Source organism: Sciurus carolinensis, chromosome 7, assembly GCF_902686445.1.
Source record: "Sciurus carolinensis chromosome 7, mSciCar1.2, whole genome shotgun sequence".
In the NCBI taxonomy this organism is placed as follows: Eukaryota; Metazoa; Chordata; class Mammalia; order Rodentia; family Sciuridae; genus Sciurus; species Sciurus carolinensis.
The window spans coordinates 57,612,177-57,633,979 of NC_062219.1; the positions used below are offsets into that span (position 1 = coordinate 57,612,177).

The 21,803-nt window shown below is 41.4% G+C and overlaps 1 protein-coding gene across 1 annotated transcript in view; it reads left to right on the top strand.

Annotated features, from left to right (window-relative positions):
* Positions 1-21,803, top strand: part of Prep (prolyl endopeptidase) — a 110,712-nt gene that overhangs the window by 57,638 nt on the left and 31,271 nt on the right. The window contains exons 8-10 of the mRNA XM_047557994.1: positions 2,368-2,559; positions 7,050-7,247; positions 12,467-12,570. Coding sequence (XP_047413950.1) covers positions 2,368-2,559; positions 7,050-7,247; positions 12,467-12,570 — 494 coding nt within the window. The remainder of the gene's footprint in view (positions 1-2,367; positions 2,560-7,049; positions 7,248-12,466; positions 12,571-21,803) is intronic.

Here is a 21,803-nt window from a genome sequence, read left to right on the forward strand (position 1 = left end):
TCATAATACCCTACTTTCCCCTCCCGTTCTCCCTCCCCTTTCCCATTCTCCTTCCTGTACTCTATTTGACTTCCTTTTGCTCATCTATTAATTTATATTTGCTTGATTCTTTATATTATCCTATCCTTCCCTCCCCCTTTCCTTTATTTTACTCTAGCATATGAGAGAAAACATTCAACCTTTGAGTTTCTGAGTTTGGTTAATTTCATTTAGCATGATATTTTCCATTTCCTTCCATTTACTGGCAAATAACATAATTTCATTATTTTTTTATGACTGAGTAGAACTCCATTGTGTATACGTGTATATAACACACATACACACACCTATCACAATTTCTTAATTCATTCATCTATTGATGGGCCTCTGGGTTGATTCCATAATTCAGTTATTGTGAGTTGTCCTGCTATAAACATTGAGGTATTGAGCATTGTATTGCTGTAGTATGCCAATTTTAGACCTTTTGGGAAAATACCAAGTAGTGGATAACTGGTTCATATGGTGGTTCCATCCCTAGTGTTCTGCTTTCCAGAGTGGTTGTGCTAGTCTGCAGTCCCACCAGTCATGTACAAGTGTTTCTTTCTCCCCATAACCTTGCCTGTATTTATTATTGTTCATATTCTTGATCATTGCAGAGGGTCATTTTTTAAGGAACCTGTGATTGATAAAACAAATAGCCAAAAAGAAATCAGAAAATACTTAAAAGATTTGAAAAATATGCTTATCAAATGACCCAAGAGGCATATTTAGTAAATCATACCCAATTATTCCTGAAAATACTTTCTTTGCAGTTATTAAAACAGTTTTAAAAAATTTAGGTCTCAGAGCTTTTCTCAACAAATTTAAAAGGACTGAATTCATATCAAGTGAGCCTTTTAAGCACAATAAGATTTAGCCAGTAATTAATAGCTATAACCAAAAGATGAATAATCTCACAAATGTGATGTCAAATGAAAGAAGTCAGATGCTAAAGAATATGTATTATGATTTCATTCTATATAAAGTTCACAAATGAGACAAAACTAAGCTGTAGTGTTGTTTATAGATACAGATGAACACAGAAAAAGTATAAGGAAAAGTGAGAAATTTCCCAAAATTCAGGATGATGGTTTCCTCTTAGATGTGAAGGACTTGGTTAGAGCATCAGGGTAGAAGAGTTTCCTTCTTTTATGAACAGAAATGTATTGACTTTCAACCAGAAGAATTTTAGAATGATGTTGTCAAATTCTCCATAAATCTCATTTGGATTTTGATTGGAATTATGTTAAATTTATACATTTCCTCTGAAACTATATGCAACTTTGAAATGTTGGGTCTTCCCATTTAGAAATATGGTATACATTTCCAGTTATAAGGTTTTTGTTTATTTTTAAGTTTTCTTAGAAAAATTTTAGAGATTTTTTCATATAGACTTCACATTTCATGTTAGATGCATTCCAAGGTGTTTTATGTTTGCTTCTATTGTAAATGAGCCACCCCTGCCCCACTTTCTAATTGATTATTGCTAGGATATAGAAAAGCTATAGTTTTTTGTTTTTTTTTTTTTTAACTACTGGTCTTTCTTAGTCTCAGTTCCAATCACTTACTTAGAAATAATCTTTGTAGCATTTTTACTATGGGTAGGTAGTAGTAATCATTGTTATAATTTTCACATTCCATTAATATTTCTAGTTGACAGTTGAGAAAAATGTCAGCAGGGAATAAAGAGATGGCTCAAAGATACAATTGAATATTAGGAGACCTGGGTCATTGTCGTTGTTTAGTGATTCTGGGGATTGGACGTAGGGCCTTGTGAGTGCTAACCAAGCACTCCACAACTGAGCTACAGTCCCAACCCAAAAGCTGGGGTTTTCATTGAAATAGGTCTGACCACAGAATTCTCTTTCTCTAGTGTAATTATATTTTCCCTAACAAGTTTGATTAAACAACATATTGTATAAAGGTATGCTGTGGACATGAATGAGATAATGCATGTAAAGTATTCAAGAAAGATAGAAGGAATAGAAGTGAACTATCGAAGTTAAAGTTGCAAGTTCACTGTGAAATTGAAAGGAGGTGACTGCTGTGGCCTTTCAGTCATTTAGAAGTCACAGAGCTCTCTTGTTTAAAGTTTTTGAGATATTCTCTGATCATTTATGTCAGATACATTTTGATATGGATGTCTTCCCAGTGGACTGGGGTGGGGGAGGTGCTTCCTCCCGCCTCACCACCAGCTTTTTCAGGGGCTCCATTCCTCTTTCTCATGCCTTAGAGCTTCCAAATACCATCTGTGCTTTGTGTTCTGAAGATAGAAAACATCCGCACTCCCCTTCCTCTGTACAAACCTACACCATTGCTTGACATTGGAACGGTTTTGTCTCCCACCAGGAATCCTGAAGTGGGTTAAACTGATCGACAACTTTGAAGGAGAATATGACTACGTCACCAATGAGGGGACAGTGTTCACGTTCAAGACGAATCGCCATTCTCCCAACTATCGCCTGATCAACATCGATTTCACGGATCCTGACGAGTCTAAGTGGAAAGTGCTTGTTCCCGAGCATGAGAAAGATGTCTTAGGTAAGATCACAGGTCACTTGAAAATCATGCTTTTGTTTTTGGTGAGAATACCAACAGGTTGGTCCATCTCCTTCTCTGGTAACTGGTTACAAGGGTAAAGAACCTCTGACCTCTAATCAGGAACAAAGTATCTAAATAATGCATGCAAGTCTTTGCTGTGTGACATCCTTGTAGCTTACTATAAGATCTTGAAAATGCAGAGTAAAAATCATGAAGGTATGAATTCAGACTATTAAAAGTGTTGCTTGTTTTTTTAAACAGCAATTCTCTTTATTTTCTTATTGTCTGATGATAATCACCAATATTTAATTTTTTGAACTGTTTAGGTTCACAACCCTTGGCTTTAAGCTTTTGAATAATCTTCCACTATTTGCATTACACCCATTGTTGATCTGCAGGTGTGTTTGCAGCCCTCTTATTACAAAAGAAAATAGACTATTGTCAGATTTAATTGGAAACCATTATAGTCATTGTTTTGTGTACCAAACCACTTAACCTCTTGAGAACCTCCCTTCTGTATCAGTCGTGTCCCATAGTGCCTTTCAGTTCCCTTTTATTCATTTTCTCTGATTTTTCCAAAAGCGATATGCTGTTTTATAAGTTATTTATTGCATGAAAGCATAATTTGATTAGAAGATTCACTAACTTGGGAACTTTTTTAAAAAATACAAAGAAGAGTTAAGTACCCTTAGGCTAACACAGCTTAATTGTTGGAGGTAAACTTCTACTGGTGGGTTAAATGAGAATAAGAGCACCATTCCAACACGCAAAGGTATGTGGTATATAAATGGGAAAACACACACCCAGTCTGCAGAGGGCTCTACGTCAGAACAAGCAGCCTGCCATGTGTGCTTCGGTGAACTAAAGCAGAGTGTTGGAGCCAGGCAAGTCCAGGTTCGTGTCCTGGACTCACAAGGGACTCTTTCTCACTGACTGAAGGTGATGTGTTCTCTGTGCCTGGCAGGTGTTTAGTCCTGCCATTGCTTGGAATGAACTGCAGGGGATTACAGCTGACTCTCAGGGCCATGGTTCCTGTGGGCATTTTCTGCTGGGCCCTTGATTCTGCAGTTCTGGTTCTGGAGGAAGCACTGGTGTGCCTGAACTTCTCCTCAGCCCTGGGCATCTGACTCCACCCCCACCCTCTTGCACTGAGATCTGCAGCCAGTTCTATTAGACAGGACCCAAGACAACACCCTGCCTGCTGGTTCCTGCAGAGTCCACGCGTGCAACCCCAAGGCTGCAGTCCATCCCAGGCTCTTCTTCTATTGTTAGCCAGTCCTTCTGTCGGTTCGTGTCCCCATCATTTCGCAGGTTTCAGTGCGGCACCAGTACTTTGTCTCTCTCAGGCTAGGGTCCATAGAAGGGAGAATAACCCTGCCACCCTTTCCCCAGTGGGAAGGGAGACGCATGGCAAGTGCTCTTTCTAAGCAAATTGTCTCATCTATCTCCTGAAAACTTCCTTCACTCTCTCACCTGTTTTTGTATTTGGATGAGGATCCCACAAGTCATGGAATAGGTTTTGAAGAGTCACTCTGAGAGTATGATGGCTTTTCCACACTGAGGCAGGAATATTCCCCTAAGGGTAGCCACAGCCAGCCTGTAGCAGGAGCTTACTGAGTGCCAGACTTGCACTCTGCTCCAGATGGGTTGACGCATGCGTTGGTGGGGTCAAATGAGACTAGGATGATACAAGTTTCCATGTAAGTGTCCTGGTGTTTTGTAGGTGCAGATCAAGTTGGAATAATACTGATTCTTGTAGAGAGAGCCATCACGGATGTTGTAAATATTTCCTAAGGCATCTGAATTTCTGCCACCTAAAGCTTAAAGAGGGGGTTTAACTACCTTAAGCTGACATTCTATCTCATTCGTAGATCTAATGAAATGCAAATTAATACTTAGAGATTTGAGGGTAGTGATTTTTTTTTTTTTAACCTTCCTTCTGAAAGGTTATAAGTTCTTTAGACCGGAAAGGGGAAATCTTCAATATTCACTAGAACTCATCAACTGAAAGAGAAGCACAGTTGAATTTGCTATATATCATTAGCACAGAACGCCCTACTGAGAATAAAAACTAGAGATGAGTCATAAAGTCCAGCTATAAAGTCAGAGCTTTTATTAATGACAGTCTACAAATCTCCTTGTCCTTTTCTTATTCACTTTGTCTGCTTCTCCAGGTACTCAGAGTTAACACAGATTGACTTTTCTTGGACAGCTGTGATTTACTTCAGTTTTTTTCCATACTTTTCTCTCTTTAAAACATTAAGCCTCATGAAATGTATGGCTTGATTCAGGTGCTCTTAAAAAGAAAGCCCTGTTAGAGAATGAGCAAATCGGGTTGTGAGACTGCTTTGTATCCTCACTCGAGGAAAAGTTTGCCTTCTCCAAGCAACCTCAGATTAAGACCCCTGGTGAGTTCAGAGTTCCCTCTGGGCAATGTTTTGATGTTCACGTGGGTAAATGATAACATTGTAAGTGTTTCTTGCTTTGTGAAAGCAAACAGGGTCAAGAAGCCCACCATGAAACCTGAGAAAGGCTTCTCAACATGTTTGAACCGCTCACTGCAGCCCTAGCCCCACTTCACCTGTGACAGCATCCCTCCGCCTGGGTGGCCCGCCCTACCCCAGGCCGACCTCTCTGCCTGACATTCCATTTTCCCCTTTTCTCATCCCCTCACTGACGGCTCCCATCCCAGGAGCTCTGTCCACTGAGCACTGTCACGACACACTGCCATCCTCGGAGTTGAGGAAAAGTCATTTCTTGGCCTCAGTCTCCACAGCCCTAATGTCGGCAAGTCCTGGTGATTCTTCTTGGGAAGTTAGTGCCTTTCAGTTCTGTTCTTCCCTGTGAAGGCTTTAGCCCCAGAGCTCTCCCTGGCTTATTGCAGTGTGTTCATACTCCTCTGCATCCTTCTCTAGACTTGCATTCTGCATTCCGCTGTCAGTTATTTCATCCTTGTAGAGGAGCATCATGGTGCACACCTATAATCTCAGCAACTCTACAGGCTGAGACGGAAGGATCACAAGTTTGAAGCCGACCTCAGCAACTCAGTGAAATCTGTCTGAACATAAAAAGGACTGGGGGTGTAACTCAGTGGTAGAATGCCCCTGAATTCAATCTCTGGTACTGTTTTTTTTTTTTTTTTAAGAAAAAAAATAAAAGACCAACCTTGGCAACATAGGAAGACCAAGTCTCAAGAACAAACTAATAAAAGATAATACAATAAATAAACTTTTTAAAAAGACACTTACATCCTTTATTACTATTGTCTTTCTTATGTTGCCATTCTGCTCAGTGGCTTCCCCCGTGTCTGCCGTCCAAATGCCTCATCACACCTCCACCAGCGTCACCACCCACCACTGACCTGAACAGCTTACTCGTCTTCCTCCCTTCTGTCCTCCCAGCTGTCCATTCATTCACTCATCGTCCTTTCCTCTCCTTTTCACTCTGGCCTTCTTTCCTTGAATCTCCTGTATTCCCATCACCTTGTCCCCTAAAGGTACCCTTTCCCTGTTAACCCCTCTGACTCTCCCCTATGTCTACACCCCTGTACTTAAGACAGAAGTCATCCCTGCTTTAGGACTTACTTATTTGGGGTCCTCAATCAACTAAACACTTACTTTTGTCTACATTTTACTACTTGTATTTTTATGACTGTATCTCAAGGACAGAAATGACCTCATCTTCCTACTTACCGCTCTAGGACCTTGCAGGGTGTCTGGGTATATACCAAGAACTTTATACATTCTTGTCAAATCATCAACCCTTGCAGACATGACTCTTGATTTGTTTTATCCTCTTTCTCCCCCACCCCACAGCTTGATGTTGGGTACAAAATATGTAGACAGGTGTGTCTACATTATCACCTTATCACTGTGACAAAATACCTGAGAGAATCAGCTTATAAGGATGAAGCGGGGGGGTTGGCTAATAGTTTAGTAGGTTTCAGTCCATGGCCATTTGCCCCTTTTGCTTCTGGCACATCATGGTGGGAGCTCATGGAGAGGAAGTTGCTCACTTCATGGCAGCCAGAAAGCAAAAAGAGAGAAGAGGGGGAGCCAGTGCAATATCTCCTTCAAGGGGACACTCCCAAGAACCTGAGTTCCTATCATTAGGCCCCACCTCAAATTCCACCACCTCCTAATAGCATCATAGACTAGGGACCAAACCTTCAACTGTGAACCTTGGGCGACATTTATGCAAATCATAGCAGCAGGGTTGTTTGTGACCTACATGTTACCGAGATCATTCCAAGCCCCTGATCCAAGTGGAGAAAGTTTCATTTCCTTTGAACATAACTGCTGCCATCACTTATTAGAGGAATGTGCCGAAACTAGATGAATGACTGAAACCAATTATAAAATGACTCTTGTGTGTCTCTTTGCTTCAGTAGCACAATGGAGAGCTCTAGAACTGCTGTTCAGTTAATGAATAGGTCTTTCGCTTGTTTTCAAATGTCATTAGATTTGTCTCCTCTCTCTCTGTCTCTTCAGAATGGGTAGCTTGTGTCAGGTCCAACTTTCTGGTCCTGTGCTACCTCCATGATGTGAAGAACATTCTGCAGCTGCAGGACCTGACCACCGGTGCTCTCCTCAAGACCTTCCCGCTCGAGGTCGGCAGTATCGTGGGGTACAGTGGGCAGAAGAAGGACACTGAGATCTTCTACCAGTTCACTTCCTTCTTATCTCCAGGTGAGGGTCTCTTCACCACCACTGTTTTCACTTGAAAAAATAAAACAGGTATTTCTCTGGGCAGATGGAAATACAATGCTGTGTTATTGCAAATCACACATGCTGCACTGTAGCCAAAATTACATAATGGGGAAAAAAAGACTAAAACAGGTACTTGGAACAAAGGGAAATGTGAACACCTAAGACTGTATCCTTACTGGTCTTGTATTCTGAGTCTCTGTTTTTCTGGGGCCAGGAACAACAAAAATTAGTACCCACACACGGCTGGGGCTCAGTGGTAGAGCGCTTGCCTGGCATATGCGGGGCACTGGGTTCGATCCTCAACACCACATGAAAAATAAGAGAGATTGTATCCATTTACAACTAAAACTTATTTTTAAAAAATCAGTGCTAACACATATCACATTCAACCTTTGGTCTATACAGTTGATATGGACAGGGTGCAGATAACAAAAACAAAACAAAACAAAAAAGCAGAAAACATAAAATCTGTAGCCACCCCTGACATTAAAAAATGTTTTCTAGAATAAATAAATCTGGCTATTGGTAAACTGAATTAAAATATAATTCTAGTCTTAACCTTGGGGGAAGAAAAAGTGTATTATGGTGGTTCTAGTAGGAAAGGAAGAATACTTATAAGATTTTTTATTTTGACACAAGCTCTCACTAAGTTGCCCAGACTGGCTTCCAAATCATGTTCCTCCTTGCCTCAGCCTCCTGAATAGCTGGAATTAGAGGTCTGCACCACCACAGCTGGCTAAAATGATTTTTTTTTCAACTTTTTTAAAAAAAGTTGGCCACATTTATTTTGCTTTGTTTTGGGTTTTCCTCTGCACTCCACCATACGGTCCTGTTCGTGTAGAGTCATATCTGTACACATTCTGTGGTTTGTCCTAGGAGTCTGGCTCAGTTGGCAATTTGCAATTGACCAGGCAGACTACTGTCTTAAAAGTAGTCTGGCTGAAAAATGTCTGCACTTTCCTTGTTCATTTGTCGAGCTCCTCTGCACTTTTTTGTCCCACCCGATTCTGTTGCAGTTGTTGGTTCATTAAAGAATAAGGCGGTTGTAGGGGAGAGTTCGGCAGGTGCTAGATCCGTCCTCCTCTGGGATTTGGCCAGATCACAGTAACGTCTCATCCGCTTTTCTTTTGAGCCTCTGAGTCACAGAGCTGGCAGTAGATAAGAAATCTTAACATGGTGACAGGTTGCTGTCAGGGTTATTAAAACCAAGAGAATGATGTTCTGTAAGTAAGTCTGAGAGGATACCTGGCAGGCTTTACTTTCCCAAACACCTGTCAGAAGATGGAGAGGGACTGGGAAGAGAGTCCTTGGAATGTAGAAACCATGCCAACGCCAGGAGTCCTTCTCAGGCTGTGTCCCCAACCCCCTCTTCCTTCTTCCCCCTGGAGCCTAGAGTGCAGCAGCAGCCAGAGAGCAGACAAAGAATCCATTTTCTCCAAATGCTCTCTCACCCCTCTGCTGCAGGGTCCACATTTATCCCCTCGAATTCATATTAGTTCCCAAAATTTTACTTTGGAAAATCTCATATCTTGAACAGTTTAAATGAATAAAGAACAAAGAAGAGCACAGAGGAGGGTGACTCACCTGCTGTTACTAAAAGCCAGCTTCCCCAAAGGCCTGTAAGACTCCTTCAGTGACCCCACGTGGCCTTTTATTTCAGGGACAAGCTCATCATAACCTAGGGGAAGAAAGGGCTCATTGTGGTTCTGTGCCAAGCAATGAAATATTATCCATGACTGTGGCTGTGAAGTTTGGAAAGAGAAATGTGTTCCTGGTTCTCTGCCACCAGGCAGCTTCTAAAAAAGCCTTAATTTGTTATTGTAATGCTTTGTCTCCTTATCTCTTAGTCACTTTGCCTCTATCTTTCTCTCTTTTTCTATTTAAATGCAATTTGTTACTTAAAACCTTAGGATTGGCTTCCAGACTCAGACCTTCTTTGGTGAAATGCCAAAAAAAAAAAAAAAAAAAAAATCAGATAATTCAACTTCATCTCAGAAAAACAAGAATTGTCAGTGTGTGTGTGTATCTATGCATTAGGCACACAGGTCCACTCAAAAGCTGCCAGGCGCTGCCCTCTGAAGATTAGCCGTTCACTGCAGTCAACAGCAGAGACTCGAAATTATAAATAAAGCCTCGGGGTCACAAATAAGTGTAGCCCCAGCTTCCCGCTGTGGATATGAGGTACATCTGGCAGGTGCATGCCAGCTGATCTTGTTTCCCAGGGAGGTAGATGGCGAAGACACATCTTGAGCCAAAGCCATTTGTGACTTTTGCACCTTAAGTCACACTTGGGAAAAAACAGGCAGCCAGGGCAATTTGTAGCATGATGCACTGATTCTCTGTGGCTCAAACCTCTTAGCGGTTGAACTGATTAGTTCTGTGCTTGTGGAACCTTGGGGGTTGCCTAAGGTTAGCTCCAGACAGATGTGCCTCTTTTAATAATCCAGGACAGCAGTGCCACAGTCATGGCTCTGGGAGGCAGGGATGAAACCTAAAAAGCTTTCACAGGCTGTTTGGAAAAGACAGAAACTTTTTAGAAGACTTAATTTTGTTCTTTTTCTTTAGATAGCATTAAACCCAACTTACAATCGAATAAACTGGTGTCTATAGGGTTCCCTTGCCTTCCCTTCACACCAGCTTTCAGACTCCCACCCCCAGTTCCTGTGCGCTTCCCCTAGGGTGCCTCCCTCCTTACAATGATTTCAGATTACACCAGGGGCAGGCCAGCTGATCTGCCTGCTTCTGTCCCACTGCCAGAGTGGCCTGGTCCAAGCACTGTTTTCATCCAGAATCCTCTCAAGTCCAGAGATGACTCTGCTTTAAGGTACTTCTATAATCCAGTTTTCTCTTTCACCCTTAAACCTTGACATTATTTCCCAGAGAGCATATAACTGGTTCTCTTTTTCATGATTCTACAATGTGTTCTTCAAACTCTTGTCTTCCTTCTTCTTTCCCCATGGAGCGGAATCAGATAGGACACAAGCATCAGCATGTCACAGTGTATCAGTTACATGTGAATGTACAGTGGGCTAGCCTGGGCTAATCCAGACAGACTGATACATAGAACACTTTAATAAAATGTGTTTGAAGGGTTGGTCCCTTCAGGTTTAACCCCGTCTCCCTCCAGGACCCATTGCATACCCTTGCACAGAACAGAAACGGGGTATTTGACACCCTTTCTCTGAATAGTGACCAGCCCCCATTAATTATTTCCTGCAGCTATTGGAGTTGATGTCTCAACCTTTCTTTATTAAACAGGCATATTGAGTGCTATCTCCTACTCCTTGTCCTTCACTAGGGAATTTGCATTCTAGTATTTGGGTGACTTGTCTGAAGTCACTGAGCTGAGAATTCTGGCTCCTAAATTCATTTTCTGAACTACAGATTGTGATGAGGTCACAACTGGGTCAGGTGCTCAGATGGCAAATGTGTGACCTGCAACTGTCTTTTTGTTTGTTTGGGGACTTTCTTTCAAGGATTTAGATGCTTTTTGTGTTTGTGGTGGGTCCCAGGTACTGATCAAAAGCTCTTAAAGAGAGCTGTCTGAAGAAGCTGAAAAACTGTTAAAGAAGCTGTCCCAGAACTTTTGCTCTCGGGATTACATTCATACAGTCAAGAACAGCATTCAGCGTATGTAGTTAATTGGCATGAGTGCGCAGAGCGTAGTTGGAGATGTGAAGATACATTCTTAACAGATATTTAGGTATTTTATTGGTACATTATAATTGTATGTAAGAGTAGGGTTTGTTGTTACATATTTGCATATGCACACAATATAACCATATAATTTAGCCAGTATCATTCCCCAGTATTTCGCCTTTCCTTCTCCTCCTGCCCCCAGCCTCCTCTACTATACTGATCTTCCTTCAATTTTTATGAGATTCCCCCCACCACCACCTTTCTTTTCCTTTTTCCTCTCTAGCTTCCACATATAAGGAAAAACATACCCCCCTTGACTGTGTGAGTTTGGCTAATTCCACTTAACGTAACATTCCCAAGTTCCATCCATTTTCCTGCAAATGACATAATCCAAATATGACTTCAACTCAGAAAGTCATTACTTCAGTCGTGTCTTCTTACTGTCAATGTTAACCAGACATCCAATTTTAGTAACCTTAGAATAGTTGGTAAGCAGGAGAATTGAAATAACATTGATACAGAGTAGCTGTCATGCTGTTGATGAATCTAAATGTATTACTCCTTGCCAGTCGGGGGCAGAGTATTGTTTCTTAACTGTTAGTGAAGTACGTACGTACACAGAGGAGTTAGAGAAAGAGTGTGTCGCCATTTTAATGCATGATCAGTCAATTTAAATGTGCCCCGTGGGAGTACTGTTACGTTTCCAGTTTTCCAGCGAGTACTGGGATCACAAAATCAATTTTTCATGTGCTTGGCAGCATATGTTTAAAGCATTATGTGGGAAAGTACTGTTTTCACACCAGCCACTCTAATTCTGTTTCCTAAACCACAGCAGTGCCATTGTTTGCAGACATTAATGACTCGTCTTACTTATTGTTTCTTTGATTTAGTTCTTAAATGTTAGAGAATAGCATTGAATTCAGGAAATGGAATTTTAATTAGTGGTTAAATAAGCTGGAATTCTTGGTATATATTAATCATTTTATGTTGCTACTGGGATCATCAAAATTAAAAAAGCCATTCCAAAGTGACTACTGATCACCATCAGCCCCTGATTGCTGGCCACATGTGTGTCCCAGGATAACTAGGTGGCAGATAGTAGGAACCTCGGGGGATGCACATAGAGACCCCTGATTGGGCAGGTGGTTAGAGTTTTCTGTCAATTGTCTTTTGGGCAGAAGGCCCCAGGTGAAGTTTTCTGTTTTCTTTGTCTTGCACTCTTAAGTGACCTGCTTGGCCAAAATCTGTCAAGTTTCCAATTAGGTGTTTACCCTTTCTTTGTTTCACAGAATACATTGGAATCTTCTGGGTGTATGCTCAGGGTAGTGTTATAGAAGAGAAGGTGAGAAGGAAGGTGAACTCTCACAGGGCATCCCTTGTGCCCGTCTCTGTTCTCAGCCCTCCTGGGGCAGGGACCCTTCTGTTTCAATAGTGATTGACTAGGACCCTAAGTCTTTTCCTGTCTTGCCTTGCCTGGCATAGGGTTGTGCTTTGTGGTCCTCATTGCCCTTGCATCTGTCGGTGAGTCTTGTGGACTAATCTAGGACTTCTCCTTCCAGGTATCATTTATCACTGTGATCTTACCAAAGAGGAACTGGAGCCCAGAGTTTTCCGAGAGGTGACTGTGAAAGGAATCGACGCGTCTGATTACCAGACAATCCAGGTATGGAGCCTCTGATCTTTTTACCGTGAGAGTGGGGACATCTGACTCTGGGGCTGGGCTATTCCCACTCCACCTTGTTAAAAGCCACAGAGGTAATCCATAGTACTATAGACGACAAATATCTTTGGAGCCCCTGCTGTTTCCGGGCATTGAGCCAGATGCTGAAGACTCAGCAGTGAGCCTGGCACAGTCCCTACCCTCTCATAGCTTATGGGTTCTGCTCCCGTGGCTATTTTTGACAGGAAGCCAAAGTTCTTTGTCTCGGGGCTCTTATTGCAGTAGCTATCAAAGCAACACCGTTTATCTGTGTCTCTCTGCTTACATGAGAATGGTTAGTGTTCTAGCCCAGGTCTTTCAAAGATTCGCTCTATGTAAAGTGTTCACGCAGGTGCTGCAAGTCAGTATTTTCAGTCTGAAGCTCATGCAGATTTCTGCCTGGCACAGAGTAGGCACTCAGTAACATATTTAAGTGGTTAAATTAACTAGTTAGTTGTTGTGTTGCCACAAGTCCTTCTTCAATCAACATCTTTTCAAGTTAAGAATCTTTTTTTCATTTCTTTTAGTGCCTCAAGGGTACTGAGTCTTCCAGAAACTGAGTCACTGTCTGGTTTATGATGAAGAACATCTCTGTTCCTTAGCAGTGAGAGGTCACCAATAGTGCACAGGTGTTTCTCAGTGCTCTGCCTCCTGGAGGGCTGGACCACGCAGACCACAGATGAGGAGTCAGAATGTTGTTTGTGAAGGAAGATGGAAACAGATCTTGGATTAAGCATCTTGAATGTTCCCAAGGATGCTTTCATGAAACTAGAACATTATTGTTTGGCAAATGATCCTTCAGTTCTCCAGAAATAGTTCAGTGGATGGACTAGATCTAGGTAATAAGTAAAACTTTTACAAAAACAGGTGGAAGGCTGGATTTGGATCAGGACTGTTGTGTACCGTCCCCTGTTCCATGTTGGGAGTTGGCAAACTGGCCGCCTGTTTTGTAGGAGAGCAGCTATGCCCTCCAACATGCTTTCCTTTGCCACTTCAGCCGTTCTACAGAGTGGCTGCAACACAGACCTCATGGCCCACAATGCCTAAATTATCTAGTATGCCTGGCCCTTTAAGAAAAATTTTGCTGGGTCCTCATCTGTGTAAATCATGTTTAAAATCAGAAGCACTGGGATTTTGTTAAGAAGCCCTGCCTGGCACGCCTGAGATCTGCCATGTACCCCTCGGGTAACATTAGGCATGTCATGTAACCTTGTGCCACAATGTTTTTCCAACAATAAAATAGAGATATTTACCTAGTTTTCAGGATTCATTTGTATATTAAGGGTCTGGCACACTGAATACCATCTATTTGGCTCAATAGAAATAAGAAGTAGCAGACTTAACAGTTTTCTGTATCAATTTTGCTTACTTCTTATTAGTTTCATTTTCAAGGTGAGCAATTGCCTGGAGGATTTCTTTTAGGGTCTGAGCCATTGCCTGGAGGATTTCTTTTAGGGTCTACCATGGCTCATCAGTTCACTTACACTTTATGAATCTGTTCACTTTTAGGGTATCATTTTTTACTGCTGTCCCTTTATTCTATGTGTAGAAATTTACCCTATCAGATCTTTGGTCCAGTCAGGGCCTTATTCTAGTCCTTGCCTGGGCATCCCCATTGAGAACAGATGTACCTCTTCTATCACTATGGTCCTGGACACTCAGGGAGCACCCCGCAGGTGTCCCCTCTTCTGCTCTCAAGAACAGTCTCAGCTGCCCTAGAATTGAGCTCCCTAAGTTCCATACAGAAAGTCCCTGTTCTCTTTCCCACTTTCCAACAAACAGTCTGCCCAGGTGTACAACTGACTTTGGAGTTAAGGGAGGAAGGGATGCCTGGATTCGTGGCAGGTGCCACGGAGTCCTCTTCTCACAGGAATTTAACTCTCTCTTCTCAGTGAGAGGGCCATTGGGGCTCTGGAGAGGGATTCGTAAGTGAACAGAAGCATCCTCCTGATACAGAGACAAAACCACAGGATTTTGGAAAAAAGAGACTCTATCTTTGCAGTTACTTTAGGGTATTGTCATTTTTTATTCCACTTGACTCTGAGGTTTATATTTATTCCATTGTTTATTTAAAAAGATTATCCTCTGGGACATTGGCATTTCTTTTTCCCTTCTCTGAGGTATATTCTCATATTGAGCAGATGCTGCAGTACAGATTAGTCTGCGTTGTTGGTGGACATTAATTAATGAGGGTAATAACCATGCACATCTTTTAATAGTACTTCCTACCTAGAGGTGCAGCTGGCAAAATAAATAAGCTAACGCAAGAGAAATGAAAAGGTCCAAGAAATGTGCCTAAATAAGCCACAAGGGGGCCCTGTTCCTTGTGGGGTCTACATTTCCTTAAGACCCTGTACATTTTAACTCAGAAGGTGAAGGATCTGGTGTCATAGTTTTCTGATAGACATAGAGTAAAATTTCTGTCTATATATCCTTTATCCATTCCTAATTATAGGTATGGGTAGAAAATTGATCTGTATTCAAAATAAAATATTGAAAAGCAGTTCTAGGAAAAACTGTTTCTCTTACCATATAAGAATTGAGTTTCATAACTTTCCTATGTTCATATATGAATATACCACCAGCAAAACTCCACATCAGGTACAACCACAAGAATGGGATCCTAATTAGAATAAGTTATACTCCAAATATGTATAATAGGTCAAAATACACTCTACTGTCATGTATATCTAAAAAGAGCAAACTTAAAAAAATTTTTAAAGAATTAACTTTCAGACGGGTTTATCAAATTTGCAATGGATTCATGTTTTCTTTTCCCTGCTTTTTACTGTGAATGACACAAGCATATTGTATTAACTAGAACCTCTTTACCTGTGTCTTCTAAGAAGAAGTTGAGATACTGAACATTAGAAATTACATTTATAAAACAGTTCAGTGATACTTTTTAAAACAGATTCAAGTAAGTTTATATGAAAAAATCTGTCTATAATACATTTCATTTTTTAAGCAAAGTAAAGTAATGGGGAAATGGTAGTTAAATTTAGTCTATCAGTAAACACAGTGTTTATAACAGATACAATGCCAGGGACTGTTGGAATTCAAAGACCTACCAGATACTGGTGTCCCCTCTGGGAAATCGATAGTCAGACTGGAGAAGTGAAACATGCATATCTGAAAAGACAGCCCACCTGACGTTGTCACCATGGTCAAGGGAAGGGCACAGAGACATACTGCCAGAGTCAAGGAGGACTCCTTCCTGGATGGAAGTTGGGCCGGGCTGAGAAGGATGGCTGCCTTCATGATTCCCAGTTCCCCTGAGACTCCCAAGCCATTTTACCCCCGCCCGTTGTGCAGAGACTGCTTCTGCCTTTGAGTTGCAGTGGAATTCCATAATTTCACAGTTAGTTCAAGGAGACACATAGACTCAGTGTTCTCTGTGATGCGGTGGCCTTTGTCTTGTATGGTGTGGGGATGAAATATGCACTGTGGTTGAAAGTGGCAAAACAAAGGAATGTGGTATAGCAAGATGCACTTTCTGGCTTCTGAGAGTCTCTCTGTCCTTCAGCCAGCTGGGAGACTGGCTTTTCTCCTCCCCAAATGAAAGACAAAAAAGTCACAGACCTGAAAAAGACCACTTAACTGAGTATATGATGAGCAAACTCTTCACAATTTTTACTTTTTATAAAAGAATGAATTAAGATAATCCTAGTAACTATATTTTATGGAGCGAAGCAAACTTAAATCACAGAAGGAAACAATAAGGATCATGTATATTTAACATAGACTTATTACCTTTATTCCTCCTCTCTCACACTTAGGAGTATTCCTCTTCTAAGGATTACCTATTGTGGTGCATCAAGACCAACCTGAAGGTGGTTTGCTGAACAGAAATGTTCCATTAGATGAGTCTTTGGGTTTGACAACATGCCTTGGGGTCAGGACAACAGGATTATTTTATTTTTTTAATTTAGATTTGGAATTTTTTTCCTCCAGTTTTCTAACCTTGGTGATAACTCATTTGTGGTTGCCAGCATACAGGATATTCAGATTTTCAGAACATGTCTTCAGAACATTAATTAGTGTTTTAATACTCACTAACCTCTGTTCTGAGCTCATGGCACACAGAGTATTGACTCATTCACATCCTTGGTGAGCTGATTATTGAACTAATGACAATTTTTTCCAAAGCACTGTGTTCGTGCTATTGGGTATTGATCTGAAATCTTCAAAATGTAGGGGAAATTGAATGGGGGAGCACTTTCAAAAAGAAGCTTTTGAGGAGTTACTGTGCTTATAAATGATTAGGAAATTGTCTGCAAATGCAGTCATTTGTTCTTGACAATTCATTGCGTAAGCATTGGTGTGACTTTTTTATATTGTCTTTCATGGTAACGGATCCTTGCATATCCAGATTCCTGCCCTGCTCTAGAATTTTCAGTGTTATGCAGGTTTCCTGACTGAGTGTTCACATTCAGACTCTACACCTTTGTGTCCCTTTCCTCCTCTCTGCATGTCAGCAGTGTTGGAATAATTTGACTCTAAAAGATGGTAAGAGTCTTTGTTTCTTGCTGCCTTATAATAGAGAAATAAATTATTGTGTGATCCAACTCTGTAGCTGCCACGGACTCCATACCACTTACATAAATTATTTTCCATGACTGAACAACGGGACTTTGTAGCAACCTGAGAATATTTAACCCATAATATGTAAAAATCACACAGAAACCTTGAGAATGGAGCCACCCATGTTTGGGTAGTTGTATAAAATCCCTGTAGTGAGAACCCTGGGGAGATAGACTTCCTGAGCCTTCAGTGGGGCTTCCCTATGGCAAGGTGGATGAATATCCACGGCTTCCTCAGCCCTGTGCTCTTCCTGAGTTTCTCTGACCAGGAAAAGGTCTTATTTGAATTATGAATGTGTTCTGTATTAAGATGGGAACCGGGAAAGCAGCTCAGCCTGTGCCTGGTCACTTACTGCTTGGGGAGGGCACCAGAAAAAGAAGCCCCATGAGTCGGCTCCCCTGGGGAATGTGGGACATGGCACCATGGCCCAATACCATGGCAGTTTTGCTTTGCAGGCTTGCCTTGCTGAGATATTAGTAAGTGAGTCAAACAGGTGTTGACTCAAAAAGAAATGGCTTAGATTCAGTTCCAGAAGGCCACCTCAGTTTATAGTTCGTGAATAATGTTGTCTGTCATACCAGAGGCCCTAACTCTCAGAGATCAGGCTATACATAAACTCTATACCATAGGTGAGAGTTGTACTCTTTGTGGATCTGTTCTCCCACATACAAAATTTTAGATATTTCAGAAATCACAGATATTGCTGAGTTTGCTTTTCTGGGTAATAAAACCACTTACCCAGGTTTAAATTTGGTTCTAAGAGTGATGCCTTTTGAGATTCATAAAAGTTACTCTTGCTAAGCTTTGCTGATCTCGAGGTGGGTGAATTTCAGGGTAGCCACAGCTAACAACTCACTCCAACTCTTTGCTAGAAAACCATCTTAGAACAGAATGATATTTCATTATCCTATAAAAGCAAAGTAGGAAATCACTTTCTTCTTAATAGAATTGAACCAGTGGCATAATATGTTTACTAGTGGCATTTATCTGTTGTCATTTCATTTTAATAACTGTTTCTCAAAATGAATCTGATCTTCAGTTGTGGTTCTCAGTGTAGGTTCAGTTGTGAACTACAGGAAAAATAACATCAAAACTATCTCCAAGAAGATCGTTTTTTTTTTCCCTCTTGCATAAGAGAATTGGTGGAGGGCAGTCCTGGGCCAACTTGGTGTCCAAAGAGGGAGGAATCCTACATCTTCTCTTGCTGCTTCCTCATACATGGATAGATTCTATCCCAGTGTCCCCACATGGTCCCAAGTGGCTGCTGGGGTTTCAGCCATGTTACATTCACTTTCCAACCAGCAGAGGTGGCAGTAGGGAAGAAATGGGAATGGGTACACACTAACTGGCTTCTAAGGTTGTTTGCTAGAAGGCGGTATACATTAATATGCCCAGCTAAAAATTAGGGCTTCGTTATTCAAAGAAACATAGGAATGGATAATGAGGGACAAGTAGCAGTATTCCCCACCAAGCAAAACAGGCTGGCTCAACAAACTTGGGTGTGGGCCCTGAGACCAAGGGGCCCAATGCCACCTGGTGGCCAGGTAATTAAATCTCAGGATCAGGGTTGGAAAAATGAAGCCCCCTAAAAACTTGACTTTTCAGATTTCATAATCATGGACAGTAGAAATCACACACTATAAAGACAGAAGCATCTTATAAGGAGGTGCTCCTCCCATGAAGAAATGTTTAATATGGCTTCCAGAACATGAAGTGAATATTTGAGCTTTATAATTAACTATCTGGTTATGGTGGCACCATGTGGAAGTGAAGTAAGCTTGTGTCCAGATGGCTCTCCAGGTGTCTGATTCTGCACCAGAGTCATCATCTTAGCCAGGATCACCACTCCCAACTTCCTTCCTTCACCATTCCTTTGTGTCTGTGGACGTGGTCCTTTGAGGGGCCTGCTCTTGTGAATCAGCCTATATGGAGGTGATGGGGTCCCTGATTTCAAAGCTCCCTCCTTTGCTTTTTCCTAGGTGGTATGACTTTCCACTGATGAGGTTTAGGCCTCAGGACAAAGTTTTGATGTGGTTTGAGCCCTTGGTTTGGGTATGGTTTGAGTGTGTCCCCAAAGGTTCTTGTCTTAGGAACTTTGTCCTTAGAATAGTGGTATTGAGAGATGGTGGACTTTTAAGAAGAGGAGCTCAGTGGGAAGTCCTTAGGTCATTGAGCAAGCTGCCCTTGGAGGGGATTGAGGCTGGGACTAAGGTGACTCACCTGAGAGCTCCTGAGAGTAAGTTGTTATAAGAGTGAGCTGGAGCCCTGGATCTGTCTCTGGCTTCCAGTTTGAAGATGTGCCCTCTCCTCACATGCACTTGACTTTATGAAGTCATCCTCCACAGGCCCTCAACAGAGGCCAAAACTCTGAGGCTGCCCCCTCTCAGGCTTCAGCCTTAAGAATTGAGCTAAATAAGCTTTTCACTTGATAAAAGTTAGCCTGCCCCAGGTATTTTATTACAGTGACAAAAAAATGGACTAATACACATTAGAGCTTGTCTGAATTAGCCCTCAGCTTTTACAGAAGAGGAAGTAAAACTGAGTGCTAAGGACTTGTCAAAAGTTACACCATTAACTGGCACCCAAGGCTAGAATTCTGAATTCCAGACCTGTGCTAATCCTTTACATTTCATTCTCAATAAAAATTGTTTATTCTCCCTATAACTCAGGATTTATTTCATGTTTTTGTTTTACCTCTGAAAGAAAAAATTAGACTAAATGGCCTCTAATTTCCTAAGCTCCCTTATCTCTAAAAGAATGTTTCAAGTATCTGGTGAGGAGACCCTTATGGAACCTATTAAATAATAGAAATACTCCCTGTGTAAAAGGGGAGACAGAGCCCACAAATTCATGTTTATGATTTATAAATATTATTTATTTAATGACTCATGAATAATTTTAAATGATAAATAGTTTATGATGTATTTTAATGTTCAATTCCAGTCTCCTTGTTACATATTAATGGAGATTTCACTGCCTCACCCATTTGTTTATTGGTGTGTCTCTCTCTCTCTCTCTCTCTCACACACACACACACACACACACACACACACAACACTTACATTTTTATTTGTGGAGCTTTATTTAAAGTCTGAAATGTTGGCTACCATGTGGCGCTTGAAACTCCATTAAAAATATATGTATATTATACTTATTTATTTATTTATTTATTTATTTATTTATGTGCCATGCTAAGGATCGAACCCAGGGCCTCACATATGCCAGGCAAGTGCTCTACCACTGAGCCACAACTCCAACCCCTAAAATATATTTTTAAGTGAAATGAAAATGTGTTTATGTTTCTGGTCTTACCTGCTTATTCCTACTGGGTACTCATATTCAGAAGAATACTTACAAATTTACTTTGGAAATTAGCTCCAGACCTCTGCTTCTTGTGCAGTTGAGTTTGGATAGCAATTCTATACCCAAAGAAAGTGACTTTTGCTACGGTGCCTTCTTGAAGGTCTGCATCCATTCCGGGGTCTATTCATGTATTTCTGTCTTCTAAATAGGCAAATTTAGACAAAGAATTTGTAGAATTAGGAGGATATCTGGGAACAGGAATCTTATGGTGGTTTAAATTTTCTCTTCATTTTAGAAGGCTGAGCAGGAGAAAGCTGAGGGTGATCTCTTCCTGCTTTTCTGTCAGTATCATTGTTAAACCCCAGGGGGACATTTTGGGCAGCCAGCTGCAGAACCATTTTTGGCTTCCTGCTCTACTCTGTCTTTTAGGGCAAAAGGAGAAAAGAGACATTTTGGGTTCCCTAACTGCTATGGTTTCTTCCCTCCCCTCCTTTACCTGGAGTTACATTGACAGTGGATGGGTGATGGTGTGAATAAAAATAGATCCAGCACTGGGGATCTTCCATTATCTCCCTGGAGGAAAAACCATTATTGGCCTAACTGTCATTGGACTGTGAAGAAGAAAGGAGGAAAAGTTTTCCATTTTCACAAGTATCATCTTTTGATTTGGATTAAGTGTACCTGACCTGTGCTTAGGAGGTGGACTTGCCTGTCCTCTGTTCACACTCAGTGCTGAATAATTTACAGTGTAGACCAGAAATGTCACCATGGTTATAAACATGACAGTGACATGTTATGACATGGAAGACAGATACTACAGAGGATATGTGTGGGTTCCTGTGTCAGATAGGAGCTCCCCTAGGCACCTCTGTGCCCTGTCTGGGTGCCACCTCCCTGAGAAGCCCAGGCCCTCCCAGCTGAGCCCCTACCCACCAATCTGTCTCACCTCTGCTTCATCTCTCCTTCCTCCACAATTGATTTTCCTTTACTCCACTTTCCAAATTCTACATATTTTTCAGTATTCAAGCACCTCACAGTTTCTCTGTAGAAGCTTTTCTTCTTGTTTCTGCCTTAGGATGTCAGTCTGAAGCAGAAGACAGGCAGAGGGCATCTTCAGCTGTCTCTTGACAAAATAATATGGATGTCAGGGCCTGGGCCTGCATACTCTGTGCACATCTTATTTCTTCAGAGGTGACCTGAAGGAAAACTGTCCTGTGAGGCAGGGTTTGCTTCCCTGATCAGGCCCTCACAGTTCAACAGTTGAGAACCCTGAGTTAGTTAGTTCTGGGTCTTCATGTAGAAATTGATAT